This window comes from Panthera tigris, chromosome A1 (assembly GCF_018350195.1).
Source record: "Panthera tigris isolate Pti1 chromosome A1, P.tigris_Pti1_mat1.1, whole genome shotgun sequence".
In the NCBI taxonomy this organism is placed as follows: domain Eukaryota; kingdom Metazoa; phylum Chordata; class Mammalia; order Carnivora; family Felidae; genus Panthera; species Panthera tigris.
In genome coordinates this window covers 154,876,324-154,890,829 of record NC_056660.1, presented here as the reverse complement: position 1 = coordinate 154,890,829, position 14,506 = coordinate 154,876,324, and the positions used below count along the sequence as shown (strand labels likewise).

The following is a 14,506-nucleotide window of genomic DNA, read 5'->3' as shown; positions in this document are numbered from 1 at the left end:
GGCAGCGTCTTGGGTTTAGGAAATAAATCTAGACAACTTTGTAATGGACCTTAAAAGTTTCCACCTCACCTCCCCATTCTAATAATAATTGCAGTGAAAATTAATTGGAGGGTTCTCTTGCACTTATGACATCTGTCAAGTAACCAGACACATGGGTTTTGCTAAATTCTTTTATTTTTGTTTAAATTTTCACTTCAATTTTAATTCTTGAAGAACAGCCTCGACAACATATATCGCACTCATTATAAGAAGCAAAGGGTTATATCAAAAATTATTAGTATAGAATCACAGGAAATCTGGTTTGGAACCAGAAAAAAATACAAAACAGATATAGATACATAGACACAGGACAATTTTTTATAATTATTTGGAAAATGTTATTTTCCCCTAATTCTTGTTTCCTTTTTTTATGTGCATACGATGTTTAAATTTTACAAAAAAATGAAAATAAAGACTAGTATTTTACAAAATGAATAACAATGTTTGGGGTGTGTATGTGTGTTTGTGTGTGCGTGTGTGTGTGTGTGTGTGTTTCTACATAGAATTCAGTCCACTTCCATGTGTGTTGTTTTTCTGTACAGAATATATCCACATCCGTCCACAATAAATCCTGGAAGGTCCATTAGTCTCCTTCTGTTTTATTAAAATTCTCATGGTCCTCTCTTCAAATTTTTTTTTCCTTTTCTCACCAGACACAAGGTCCTTTTTCTTTCCTTTCCAACTTGTTCACAGATCTGATCCTAAAGAGAGTCTCTTTTTCTCCTGGTTTGCAGCTCGGGTTGCATTCCTGCAGGGTGGGCTGCTCCTGTTGGCCCAGCCCACCTCCCCCCTGCCTGGCTGCACCCTGCAACAGCCACCTGATGTCCCCGAAGCTTTGGAGTCCATGGCCCCCGCCGGTCCTCTGAGTCTCTAGGGGGGTGGGGGCAGGTGGGAAGCGCCCAAGGTCTAGGAGCACTGGATGGACATGTAAGGCCAGTTGAAGCTGCTCCCAGACAGTAACATATCCCGGATGAGAGTTTCGATGGGGGTTTTACCTACCAAACGGACGAAGAAGAGCTGCTCGATGACCGAGGAGGACACGGTACGCAGGGAGGGCAGTCGCAGTAGGAGTTTGCCGAAGCGGCTGGGCTGGTTAGGGTACTGGCTCCTCACATACTCCTCCAGTGCACACTGCGACTTCTCTTGCAGGCTCTCGATATGGGCGGCATCCGACAGGCCACAGGCATCTGCCCGAGCAGCCACAAGAAGGAGACACAAGGGGAGAGGATACACAGGTTAGTGAACAGCAAAGGTACAAACAAGCCATTAAATTTTTTTTAAGTTGGTAAAAGAGGGAAAAAGAAAGAGAAGGGAAAAGAAAAAAAAAATCTTCCTCTCCATACCTCCCCAATCCTTCCTCACCATTCCCCCCACTCAGACCCCAGTACAAATAAAAATAAATCAAACCCCCACCAAGCCTAGGGGAGCTGGAGACAGAAGCACACACATGCAGAGGCAGCAACCTCTCTAGTCTCTTTGTTTTTCCTCTTTCACCTTTGGATTAAATAATGTACAATGCTGGAGCCATGTTTGCTGTGCGTAGCAACCTGTCCTCCGCCTGCAGGGGTGCATCTTTCCGCTGTGCTCATTAAAGTGAGGACTTTTGCCCCTTTTGCCCCTGATTTCAGGGTGTTCAGAAGCCCTGAAGAAATATGTAGCCTGGAGGTAGTTCTTACAGGCTTCTTGGAGTCCTCCCTCTCAAACCCAAATGACCCCAACCAAAATCTTCAAGGAGAACCTAGATTGTATAGTGAACAAATGCATGGGAGGGGGAAGGAGTCATAGGCTGGCATTGCATGGAATCAGATCAAGCCCATGCTTTAGCACTATTGGATTTGAGATCCACTATCTATGCAAGCAAGAACTCTGCAGCAAATCCTTGGTGAGGGTGTATACTTCTATCTGTGCTTTAGATCAAGTAATTGAAAATTGGTCACATCTCTGTAAGCTGTATAATAATCAGGAGGAATATGGCTCAGTTACTCCAGGCTGCAGGAAGGAGACATCTTCAGCGATCAGACACAAAGCTGGGCTAGAGGCAGCTGCTGTTGCTGTTTCCAAACTGGGAGCTGGGGAGTTTAGGGGGGATTTGGGGAGATAGGCTTCCTGTTGCAGGACCAAGGGGAAAAAGGCACTTGCACACAATGACAGCATCTTAAAACCTGTGTGTTTATCTCATATCAACCAAGGCTCCTCACGGTCTCCTAAAAATATTTCAAGACAGCAGTTTATATCAACTAACTAACTAAAGGCGAAGAAACGGAAGAGAAGGGGGAATTAGAGGAATGAAGTGAAAGCTTCCTCTCTGAGTTCAAACACCCATGTTATTTCTTGTATTAATAATAAATATTTTAAAAACAGGAAGATCACAGAGGAGCCCTTAGCCAGTCAGGAGGTTGACTAGAGATCAAAGGCAGAGTTTGCTAATATATAGATCTGGGAAGAAACTCATGCATGGCAATGCCCCCAAAAGGACGTTATATAATTGTGAATGGGTAAGTGTGACCCTAAGAAGTCACACCAAATGATTCAAAGTGAAACCCGTGTCTGCTGAGTTCCTCAGCTTTATGTCTTTATATTTCAAGAATTGGGATGTACAAAGCATTCTAACACCTTCATCTACAAGGCAATGGCCTTGAGCAAAAATACAAATAAAACCAGTGCTAATTCAAGAACTTCTAAGGCAGGTCCCCTCTGACCCCAGATCCAGAATGGGTTCCTCTCAGATGTCTAATTACTCCAGCCAGCCACTTGGGTGCATCCACACTGGCCTGACTGGGGAAGCCAGTGAGATTTTTATGGCTAGAAGGGCGAGAGCAGAAGCACTTTGGGGCTTCACTGCTTAGAGAGGGGACCCTGAGGTCTGCCCTTGGTCCTGATTGCTAACCTGGCCCTGCTGAATGGCCACTATGCAGACTCATATTTACATATATCTTGCTTTACATGCATTATCTGCCCATTATGCCACAGGATCCCTTTCAGCCTTAGACAATGCAGGATGAAAAAGGCCCACTGATACCCCAGCAGATTTTTTTTTCTTTTAATCACCCATATGGCATTCCCTCAGGTCTGTAAAATATTTATCTGATATTTACAATTAGAGCCCCCAGAGTGCAAGGACACTACTCTTCTCCCAGCTATGCCACTCCAAAAGAGAGAAGCCCAGGAAAGGCTTACTTGGGCCCTGTGCTGGCTGCTTGGATTTCTTTCCTCCTCTGAAGGCAGAATGCCTGTAGCTGGGCCTAGCTGCCAGGTGCCAGCCGGCCAGCTCTGTGGCCTCTCTCCAGCAGGAGTCCTACTTCAGGCCTGGATTCCCACTCTAGATATTCATTCCCTCTCTGGATATTCCTGCAACAGGATCCCCCCCCCCCCACAACTATGGATAGATAGTGTGAGCTCTCAGATCGATTGGGTGGTTGTGGTAGCAAAGCTAGGTGAGCAGGGGGTGTAACGCAGTACATACTTAGACCCCAGGAGAAATACCCAAGATAAGAAAAGGGGGTAGAAACGTACAAAATCAATGTCTCACTTTTTATATGGTAGTGTCAATATTTCTCCTAAAGTATATGGGAAAGAAATTATGTAAATAAATAACCATTACTGCTCAGGCCCTCCCGGCTTAGCCTTTGTAGTGCAGAGAATGTATTTCATGTTGTGCATTCAGAAGAGTTTAGTGTTCAGGAAATATAGATGTAATCAGCTGCCATAACTAGAAATCAAAGTTATTATTGTGGTGAAAATGGATTTATTGTATTTATGTTAACTAGATGGCTCCTTTCAGAGGAGGTCCCATTTATTTGAAGGAACATTTAGGTGTATGAATTAATGAATTTTTTAAAAAAGTAAGTTCAGGTCATGACCTAGTCCTTGGATGCTGTCCAGAATATTAAGGATTAAGCATACCATCCGGAGGCCAAATGTGAAAACCACCACAGGGAACCCCCGTGCCAGCTTCAAATACTTAGCCGGAGCAAACCTCGTTGGACAATATGTCTAAAACTGTCTTTTCCATCATTCAAAGTTTGCTTAAAAGTTGGATGACTTTGAGAAGGCTTCCCATGAATTCCCTTCTGGCTAGCAATCAAAACAAGTTTAGTCAAAAGTGGAAATGTGTTGTATGGAGGAGGGGGGTGAATTACTACTGACAGCTCCATTTCCATTTTCAGATATTCTGCTTGCAATTTCCAACAAAATAATGTTATTGTTCGCTTCTCAGCCTCCTTTGCACCTTGAAGACTTTGTTCAAGTAACTTCCTCGGGAAAACTTTTTAAAAAGGAACACTTTTCACGGGGATGTTTTAGGATGGCAAGTTGAAAGAAAAGCATGAATAATTCCACAATCCTCCCTGCAGCCAGCACGGTCCTTGCCTCTCTCTGGGAAAGGGCAGGAGATCAGAAAAGTCAAGGGAGTTCAAAGAACCTTAGTAGGGGACAAGGGAAAGGGAGGAAAGATCTTTCCTGAGAAGACCTCTGTCCAGCTCCAAGTCACATTTCTGCTTCAAGACACCTCACTGGATGAGATTTTTAAAACCCCAGCTTCCCCGACACTGGCTTGCTTCCTGATTAATTTGGCTAAAGAGCTGGGTAGTAGAGAGCCAGCCAGGCCCCAGGCCTGCCAGAGCTAAAGCAGCCCGGTTGCTGCTTCCCAGGCTCTTTGTCACTTTTGAAAAACACGTTTCCATCAAGAAGACTTATTAAGATAAAATGCATTCAAACACTGAGGAGGCTATTCAATAAATCTTCCATTTGTTTTAAGGTTTGCACTTTATCCTCTTGCAAAGAATAACTCCCTCTCCCACTAGCAGACCTGCATTTGCACTGAAAGTAAAAGGGGGGCAGTCCAAGTCCATGGCTCTGGCCACCCTGCATACAAATGAGATGCTCTTGTCTAAATAAATTATCTGCTGTTCAGATCGATATTAATACTACATTTGCTACATTACAATATTGTGCAAATTTAAGAGTCATTTTAATACAATGTAAATACGATTCTTCACGCATGAAAGCCAGGAAATATTGATAGATTATACCATTGCTTACTGTTCAACAAGGCCTTGGGAAAGGGGTTTTGCCATCTCTGCTCAGGAATGGTTTTAATTTGGCCTTTGGAGGTCCTGGCTCTAGGATAGATTTATTAGGATGGTTTATTTGTTCTCTGAATGGAGAAATTAAAAACAATAGTGCCAATAATGGGGGTAAAGCTGCAGCTAACCCTACTCGCAGTGGGCAAGGCCGGAGACCCAATCTGAGCAGCTCTGTTCCCCACCAGCCTCCTTTCTGGCTTTGTTTATATTTCCCCCCATTACCTGCTGTCCCGGGTGTTTATATGTTTCCCTCTTGCAGGTTACAATAATAAAAAGCGGGCAGTGTTCTCAGAGGCTCAGACTAGAGCCTTCAAAGGCAACGTTAATGCACTTTCCTGGAAGTTAATTTGAACCATCTATCATAAGAGAAATTGTTAACATGCATGTTACCACCACCTACATTTAATTTGATATTTTTAAGGCACTCTGTTAAATTTCCAATGTTCATGTGTTTTGCATGGCTATGAGATTTATCTCTGGGGCGGGAATCCTCCCATACTTGCGGGATCTACAGTGTTCCTTTTGTTTTTTATCTTTCTTGTTTAGATTGAAACCGTTTTTTACGACCCTCAATAACCTCAGCAACTGCAAACATGAATGGTTTCCGATAAGGGAAAATCAGGCAGCAATAAAGCGGGATTATTTATGATTTATTTGCGCGTATTCTTCTCTTTCCACCTCTGTGTGTGTCTCTCTGTGTCGGGAAACTCATCCAGGGAGCTTGCCACACAGAGGAGAAAGCCACATTCCCACGTTCTCTTCCTTCCCTCTCCTCCCCCAGAAACACTAAGCGCTGGCGCACACACACGCACACGCTCATCGCACACACATACACACCGCACACTCGCGCAGCCAGACAGATCCAACACCCCCCACGCACACACGAGACGCGCACCCGCCGCCGCCGCCGCCGCCGCCGCCGCAGCCCCGCGTGGGGGTCCAGGCCCCCAGGCCAGGCCGCCCGCCGCCCGCATCCCAGCCGCCTCGGCTCCCGCACCGCCGCGTTCCCAAGATGGCAGCGGCGCCGCGGGCCGCGTCCGGGCGCGGGGGCCGCAAGTCCCGGCCAGGCCCAAGGTCGGGCGAGGGCCGGCCAGGCCCGCGCGGCGACGCGGCGTAGGAGGCCGGGCCCCGCGGAGCGCGGCCTACTGTCGCTCCCGGCGCGACCTGCCCTCCCAGCGGCCACAGCCTCACCTGACGTGAACAGCACGATGGCTTTGAGGCAGCTGTACTCGGCTGAGTCGACGTGCAGCGCCTTGAGCTTCTCCACCTGCTCCTGGAAGATGCGGATGTGGTCCATGAAGGCCACGACGCGGTCGGCGGACATGGGCGAGGCGTGCAGGCCGGCGGCGGCCAGCAGCGGCGCCACGTGCAGCGGCATGGAGCACTGGGCCGCGTTGAGCACGAACAGCTCGCTCCAGGTGAGGCGCAGCAGGGACACTTGGTCGGTGATCTGCAGATCCGGGAAGAAGGGGATGTTTCGGGCCCACTCGACGGCGCTGAAGAGCAGGCGCGCGGCCAGCTCGCAGATGTTCTCGATGCCCATGATGTTGTTGGGCTGCATGCATTGGCTGCCGTAGCGCGACGTGGGGTAGGGTTCCGCGCGCAGCAGCAGCGAGATGTAGCCGGACAGGTAGCAGTGGCCGTTGAGGGGGTCCCCGTTGGTGAGTGCGTACTGGCCTGGATTGGGTTGGGTTGGAGGCATTCTTCCTCGCTGAACCGCTGACAAAAAGAAAGAGAGAAAAGAGGCAATGTGCATCCAGGGGGCTTGCGAACATCGGCGTGCCGCAGCGCACCCGACACAATGCGGAGGCTCTTTCTGCAGCCACAGGCGCCCGGTGCATCTTCTCTCGCGCTCGCTCTCACTCACAGCCCACACCCGGAGGAAATCTGGGGTGAGGGCCTCCAGCTCCGCGGCTCAATTTGCCCAGCCATCGCCTGCGCCCCTGGCCACCCCAACCCTGCCAGAACTAGGCCTGACCTCAGGGCCCCCAGCCCGGCATGGTCAAGAAAGCGCACCCAACCCCTTCACCACCAAGGTGTAACACTCAGGTTAATGAAATACCACTCACCCCTCCAGAATGAAACAAATCAAAGTAAAGCAAAAACAAACAAAAAAGAACAGGCGAACACCAGAGAAAGGTTGTGGTTTTAGGCAAATGCCTAGCCGCCTCTTCATTTGCAAGCAAGCAGTGTTTTGCTCAAAATGTTTCCATATTCTCCCAAAATGCTATAGAATTATCCTTAAAATAGATACAAGTTACATAACCACTTACAACTTTTGAATAGAAAACAAGTATCCTGCACCCCTTCCCTGTCCCCTCCTCCCCTTCGCCCCACACAAAGTTCACTCTTAAAAGCAACAGAAAATTGAAAAATTTCAAGAAAAAAGTTGAACTTACAGTAGCCAAACATTATTGAAAAAAGTGGGAAATAGAATTAATGTCTGTCCTGTGAGGTGCCACTGCAACCTGCAGCCAGCTTTTGCCCAGTGAATGCACGAGCTTGCAACTGCAAAAACACTGGATTCATTAACCATCTGAATGCAAAACGTAAGCATGCTTTGAGTTCTTAAAGCTGACCAAAGTTTTTTTTTTTTTTTTTTTTTAATGTGTATGTTTTACTTCAACAGTGCCAGCGCTTTAAATTGCCATGTAAACAAAGACAACTTTAGGAAAAGTTAGGGCTACTGAACTCTCCCCCCAACAAATTAATATAGATATGTCCATGTACACATAGCTGTCTTATTTCAAGTTGTGCACTATTTTCTTAAGTTTGCTTTGATTCTAATTTTAATGCAAGCCCCAATGCAATTTAAGCTCTTGAAACATAACAGCTAGAATACTTTTTTCTAATTATAGTTTTGAACTTGGCAGTTATTTTTCAATTAAATGAGAGCACAATTCAGTTTTTTTTTTCAGATGCCTACAAAATCTCCCTGGAGCTGGAAATGAAGTCGTCATATTTGCCTGCTCCTTGAGATCTGAAGGAATTCAATTTCTTTTCTTGTGGCATATAAAATATAATTTTAAAGTCAATTACAAGAAGGAGTAATCTGCATTCTGCAAAATTGACTGGTTCGCTAATTTGACTATAAGACATCTTTAATGATTGTCAGGAGATAAACTTTAACTGTAAACGGCTAAGTATATTTATAAGAAAAGTGCTGCATCTCCTGCCACATGAACATGAAGCATATCTAAATACAACATCAAAAGTTGTGTTAAAAGAAACCAAACCCATACAACACAGGGATTAAATGAAGGGGAAGCTCATGCCAGCTGCAGTCTATGCATTATAGCCAAATCAGAAGGATCGGTAAATGCCGTTGTAAATTGTAATTTGTATGCAGTATTTAAGCAGAGGGTGGAGTTTGATGAAGAAATAAAACGAGTATCATGCTTTAAAAAAAATGACACAACTATGAAAGGACGGTTCAGTCACAAACTTTCCTTTCAAAGTAGAGGGGTGAAAACAAGGCCACAGCTCTGGAGGAGGCGGCCCCAGCTCGGTGAAGAGAAGAGGAGAGGGAACCAGTGAACAGGCCAGAAGCCCCCCTTCCCCCCTAATTAGACCTACAAGTGCAATAAATCTCACTCCTCTTTTTCCAAGCTAAGCTTCCAAAACGATGATGCAGCAGTGAATCTATGGTTGTGGGTACTCCAGTCCTCAGCCCTCCCCAATTTTAAATAAAGGGTAAGAAGAGGTGGAGGGGAAAGTGGAATGAAAAACACAGAAAAGAGTTTTCTGGGGGAAATAAGCACCCCCTCCCCAAGTTCATGCCAGCACAGCCCCCAAGCACCCTCACGCACACGCGGGAAAGGGACACACACCGAGCACATCCAAGACAGAGGAAGGAAGGGGATTTTCAGCCACAGCTCACGATCCCAGGGACACAATCCTGAGCAGGCAGCGGGAGGGGTGGAGGAGCCGGGGAGAGGAGCGCAGGCCGGGAGGGGGAGGCAGCGGCAGCGAGCTTGGTTGGGGGGGGGGGGGTGACGCCGGGGGTGGAAGGCAGCGGGGACAGGGGAAGCTGGGACGGGGCAGGGACCGCAGGAGCTCCAGTCCCATACAGCAGCCACCCCCGCGAGAGAAAGAAAGAGGGCCGGGGAGGCGGGCGAAGCTCAGGGAAAGAAGCAGAGAAGAAATATTCACCTTCCCGCCTCATGCCCACTTTGAGGCACTTCTTGAGGCGGCAGTATTGGCACTGGTTGCGGTGGTGCTGGTCGATGGGACAGTTCCTGTTGGCACGGCATGTGTAAGTTAAGTTCCTGCGGACGCTCCTCTTGAAGAAACTTTTGCAGCCCTCGCAGGTGAATTGGCCGTAGTGCTTGCCGCTCGACTTGTCCCCGCACACCACGCACTCGATGTGCTGCTGGCTCTGGCCCGAGCCGGGCGGGCCCTGGCCCTTGTCCCCTGCCGTGCCGGGGGTGGCGGGCGCTCCGGGCTGGCCCGGGGTCTGCGGCGTGTGCGGCGCGCCCGAGCCCGCCTGCTGCTGCTGCTCGCCACCGCCGCCGCCGCCGCCGCGGGCCGCTTGCGCTGCGGGGTTGGGGCCGCCGGGGTTGCCCCCGGCCACGTCGTCCTGCGGATCTCGCCAGCTGCTAACTACCATTGCCATATCTTTGGGCCCGGGGAGCGCTGGGGGGAGCCGAGCTGCTCGCCGAGGGCCGCGGGGCGCGCGGGCGCGCTGGGAGGGGAAGGGGAAGGGGAAGGGGGGAGGGGGAGGGGGCGGGGGGCCCGCCGGGCGCCCCGGGGTCGCGGGAGCCGAGCCCGAGCCGGGCACCGGCCGCTGCCTCCGCCGCCGCCGCCGCTGCCGCCGCTACTGCCTCGGCCGCCCCGCTGCTGCTGCGCGCCCGCCCGCCCTGCTGGCGTTTTGTTGTGGTTCCTGCTGTTTTCTTTCTCTCTTTTTGCAGCCCCCCCAGGCTCTCAGGCTCCCCCCCCCAACACCCCTGCTCCCCTCGCCCGCTCCCCCCGCGCTCCGATCCTGGGGGGGCCACGCTCTCCTTTCCCCCCCCCTCCCCACCCCCCCCCACGGAGCAAGCTCCCTTCTCTCGCTTTTTTCTTCTTCCCCAAGTTGCAAAATCAGAAATGGCACAGGCGGCAGCCGGGAGCGGCGCGGGGCGCAGCGCCGGGGGCGGCGGGCATGGGCCACGGCGCGCGCACACACTCGCCCTCCGCCTCGCCCGCACCCCCGCGCACACACACACTCTCACACACACTCGCTCACCCGCGCCGGGCGCCCGCCCGCCCGCCGGCCGCTCGGGCTACACGCTGCGCGCCGGCTGAGGCGACATAGAGGAAGCCGGCGAGGGCGGCGGCGGCGGCGGCGGCGGAGGAGGAGGAGGCGGAGGAGGAGGAGGAGGAGGAGGTCGCGGCTGCAGGCGCCGCTGGAGTCGCCGCCTCAGCTGCAGCGGCGAGCGCCGCTGGAGGAGCCGGGGCCCGGGCCGGAGTCCGAGCTGGAGTCGGGGCCGCAGCCGGAGCGCGAGCCCGGGTCGGGGCCGCCCGCGCCGCCGCGGCTGTCCCGGCGGGAGCCCTCGCTGGGCTCAGGATTGAGGGGAGCGCGGTGAGCCGAGCAGGGCGCGGGGCGAGGCTGCAGGCGGCGATCAGGGCGCGTTGGTGTCGGGGGGCCAGGTCCAGGGCTGGACGCAGCCAGCCATTCAGGAAGGCAGCGCTGGAGAGAGGGAGGCAGCCGGCGAGGAGGATCACACACTTTGCTCTTTTTGTTGTGCCGGTGGCGCCGGGTTCTCGCTGCCTTCTTCTTTCGGGAGGTGACGGAGAGGGAGAAAAATACGAGATAATTCACGCCGGCGACGAATTCACAGCAAAATCGAAAAAATAAAAATCAGAAGAAAAAGAATTTCAATTAAAAAAAAAAAGCGAGAGACATCCAAAGTAGGTCGAATAAATAATCCTCTTCTTTTCCTCTTTCTTGCTCCTTCTTCTGCTTCTTCTGCTATAACACACAGAGCTAGTTAAAAAAACCCTGGAGATCGCCCAAAAATGTTCTTTTTTTAGTATTTTAAATAAGTGCTCTTCAGCCGGGAACCAACACCCTCCCTCCAAAAAAAAATCATATATGTATAAAATAACGATAAGAAGAATACGAAGGGGGTGCCTCCTCCTCCTTTTTTTTTTTTTTTTTAAAGTTTAGCCCTCTCTCTTCTGCAGGAATGGAGTAAAAGACAAGGAGGAGGGAGAAAAAGAGAAAGAAGAAGAATACAAGGGAAACAACTAATAGAATATGTAAGAAAAGAAAAGGGAGAGAGGAGAGGGAAGAAAAGAGAGAAAGAGATTGAGAGAGATTGAGAGAGAGGCGGAGGAGGAGGAGAAGAGAGAGAGAAGAGAGAGAGGAGAGAGAGAGAGAGAGGAGAGAGAGAGAGAGAGAGAGACCCCAAAATTGAATGCGTTTAAACGGGAGGACTCGCAGAGCAATGTTTCCGAAAGGGGGATCTGCGCGAATGTCTGTATATAGTGAACTTTGACACTACTATTGAAACTGACACGTTTCTATGGAGATCGCTGCCTTATATGGAGCTCGTGTCAAGGAGCCAAGAGAAGGGCTGCTGGCAACTGATAATCAAAGGCGACTGACTGGTCAGAGCCCTGAATCGGGGGGGAGAGAAAATGGGAGTCTAAGGTTAGCCAAGCCTCCCGCACGCCATTGGTTGGAGAGCCCCTCCCCCCCTCCTCTTTTTCTTTCTTTCTTTTTTTTTCCCCCCCTCCCTCTTAGCTACCTACTGACGGGGACGGTGAGGGGAGGAGGAGGGAAAGTGGGGGGGGGGTGTGCTTCTGACAAGCGCAATTTACATTGAGATCGCCCTGCGCTGCTATTTACTCTGAGACCTGATTAGTATGGGTCGTCTATGGTCACACACACACACACACACACACACACACACACACACACACACACACGAACACTAGAGGGGGAAGGGATGGCGAGGGGGAGAATGCCTTGTAATGGGTAAAAGAGAATTAGAAGGAAATTATTTTGATTTCTTCTGAAAAGTTTTTAAAATTAGGTTTTATGAGCGTGAAGACAGTGTCGTTGAATATGTTAGGGAAATTTTTAATGGGAATTAAACTCTCACCATTTTAATGATTCATGAAATATACTGGGTTTGAATTGTTTTCTTCGTTCGCATATATAAGCATAATCCAAGTGTGGATTCTGCTCATTTTATATCGTTTTAAGAAACAAAGTAAGGACTTCCTATTTTTTGGCCCAAAGTATATAATGGTTTTAAAGGTTTAATTATGACAAAACACACTCCTGGAATATGCAGCTATTGCCACAAAATCAATCTGAATCAACGGTTCCTATTCATCCCATGATGATTTTAAAAATAAACTTTACAATCAGTCTGGTTTTTCCTTTCTTTTCTCCTCTTTGGTATTCTCAGGCAGTTCCAAACTTCAAACAACGCTTAAATAATTATTAATAAAACAGTAGTAAGTCCTCATGGGGGGGGGGCGGTTAGTGCGGTTAAGTCAGAGTCCTAGGAAAAGAGGAAAGGGGAGAACGACCGACAAGGGAAAATGGGAGATGGGGAGAGGTGGGGGAGAGGGGAGTGGGGACTGGACGAGGGGGGAGCTGCAGGGTAGAGGGAGGAGAGCGGGAGAGCGGGAGGGAGAGCGAGAGGGAGGGAAGGCGAGGGAAAGAGAGACAGAGAGAGAGCGCGCGAGAGGACAGAGGGGAGAGGGGGAAGGAGGGGGAGAGAGTGAGAGAGAAAGAGAGAGACCGAGGAGGGAGGGATGGGGAGAGAGAAGAGAGAGAGCTAGAGAGCGAGGAGAGGGAGAGGGAGAGGGAGAGGGAGAGGGAGAGGGAGAGGGAGAGGGAGAGAGAGGGAGGGAGGGAGAGGGAGAGAGAGAGAGAGAGAGAGAGAGAGAGAGAGAGAGAGAGAGAGAGAGAGAGACCCCGATTCCCGAAGGCGATTGGTCGTGGGAGGAGGGGCGGGAGGGAGGAGCGGGTCCCACCGCGGGGCCTGCAGGAATCGCTGGCTCTGGCTGCCACCTAGCGGACGGGAGCCGCGCCCGGGAGGCGCACAGCCGGCTCTCTCCTCCCCTCCCCGCAGGCAGCCTGCGCCTTTTCTCCAAACGGAGACAGCACTTTGAAAATTCTTTCAATGGATTTTTTTCCTTGAAAGATCGTACTGGGGAAAATGATACTTCTATTAGTTACATATTCTCCAATAGCACACTCGCACCCCCCTCGTTTTGAGATCGCTCCCTAGGCAGGCTCAGGCGGGTGCGGAGCTGTGCGGAGTGACAAAGCCGCCGCGGCAGCCGCTGGGGGTGGGAGCCGCGCTCGCCTGCCCGCCCTTCGACTCGGGAGAGCGTAAAAGTTTGTCTCAGCTCCAGCATCCCGATCCTCAACACGCCCTCAGGTAAAGGTGGGAGCAAATGGCCACGCTGTATTGACAGAGGTAGGGTTTGTTTTTTAATACTCGTTCTCACTTTAAATTTCACCAGGGAGGGGTTTGGGAAACGCTGCGTGTTCGCGGTGCGTTTTGCGCTTCCCGGTCACTCCAGCCTCCAAGTCGGGAGTCAGCGACCGCTTAGTGACTAGCGATGATTTTAAAGAGCAGAATAAAGCCTTTTCCGTGCCTGCCCCACAGCCCCTCCAGCTCGAATAATGGAGAGACAGTCAATGCACTCTGCAAGCGGCGGCCCATTGTACGCAGCTGACGGAGAGGAGGCGAATGGGGCAGGCAGGAGCTCCTTGTTCTCGGCCTTCTCCCCCAAATAAACGCTCTCACGTCTCCTGGTCAATTAAAAGGTGAAACGAACACGATTAAAAGACAAAAAAAGAAAAAAGGAAAGAAAGAAAAAAAAAAGGAAAAGGAAGAAAGAAAAGACGAGAAGATTAAAAAGAGAAAAAAAGAAAGGACAAGCTTTTTATATCCAAATTCTAAATTTTACTCCCCATCTAGTACAGAGAAAGGCAGTCGAGAGTAGAGGAAGCAGGCAGAGAGAGGGAGACAAGGAGAAGGAAAGAGAATGTGGAGAGAGAGCGAGTGGAAGAGGCGGCGAAAGCGAGCTCCAGGGAACCGGAGGCCCGCTGGACGCCGGGTCTGCGGGCCCAGCCACCCTCGGACCCTGGACCGTGAGTCGTGGGCACCAGAAGCGAGACTTCGCCAAGTCCTTCTCCACCAGGCAAGTAACGCAATGATAATTGTTTCTTTTGAACTCGGGGCTGGCAACGCGGACAGGCCGGGAGGAGGCGTTGACTCTCTTGGCCTCCGCAGGCCGGGGCCGGAGTCCAGGCAGCCAGGGCGGGATGAGGAGAACTTTCCGCGGGGCCTGCTCAGGAGCCACCCTCACCCGGCCTCTGTCCCGCCAAAGCGCGAGGACAGGGACCGCGGCCGTCGCGCCCTCCTGCAGCT

General features: G+C 50.7%; 1 protein-coding gene across 1 annotated transcript; it reads right to left on the bottom strand.

The window, feature by feature from the left end:
- Window positions 1–465: 465 nt before the first annotated feature.
- On the bottom strand, window positions 466–9,774 carry NR2F1 (nuclear receptor subfamily 2 group F member 1). The gene is made up of 3 exons (XM_042959593.1): window positions 9,276–9,774; window positions 6,315–6,842; window positions 466–1,226 (listed from the first exon to the last, which is right to left on the bottom strand). The coding sequence occupies exons 1-3, from the start codon at window positions 9,736–9,738 to the stop codon at window positions 946–948; spliced, it is 1,272 nt and encodes a 423-aa protein (XP_042815527.1). The 5' UTR covers window positions 9,739–9,774; the 3' UTR covers window positions 466–945.
- Window positions 9,775–14,506: the final 4,732 nt, after the last annotated feature.

Excerpts from the sequence above, each read along its gene's own strand:
- NR2F1 (XM_042959593.1), bottom strand. The coding sequence starts at position 9,738 with ATGGCAATGGTAGTTAGCAGCTGGCGAGATCCGCAGGACGACGTGGCC. Across the intron at positions 6,843-9,275 it reads AGTGGGCATGAGGCGGGAAG|CGGTTCAGCGAGGAAGAATG; the intron begins GTGAATATTTCT and ends TCTTTTTGTCAG. Across the intron at positions 1,227-6,314 it reads CATCGTGCTGTTCACGTCAG|ATGCCTGTGGCCTGTCGGAT; the intron begins GTGAGGCTGTGG and ends CTGCTCGGGCAG.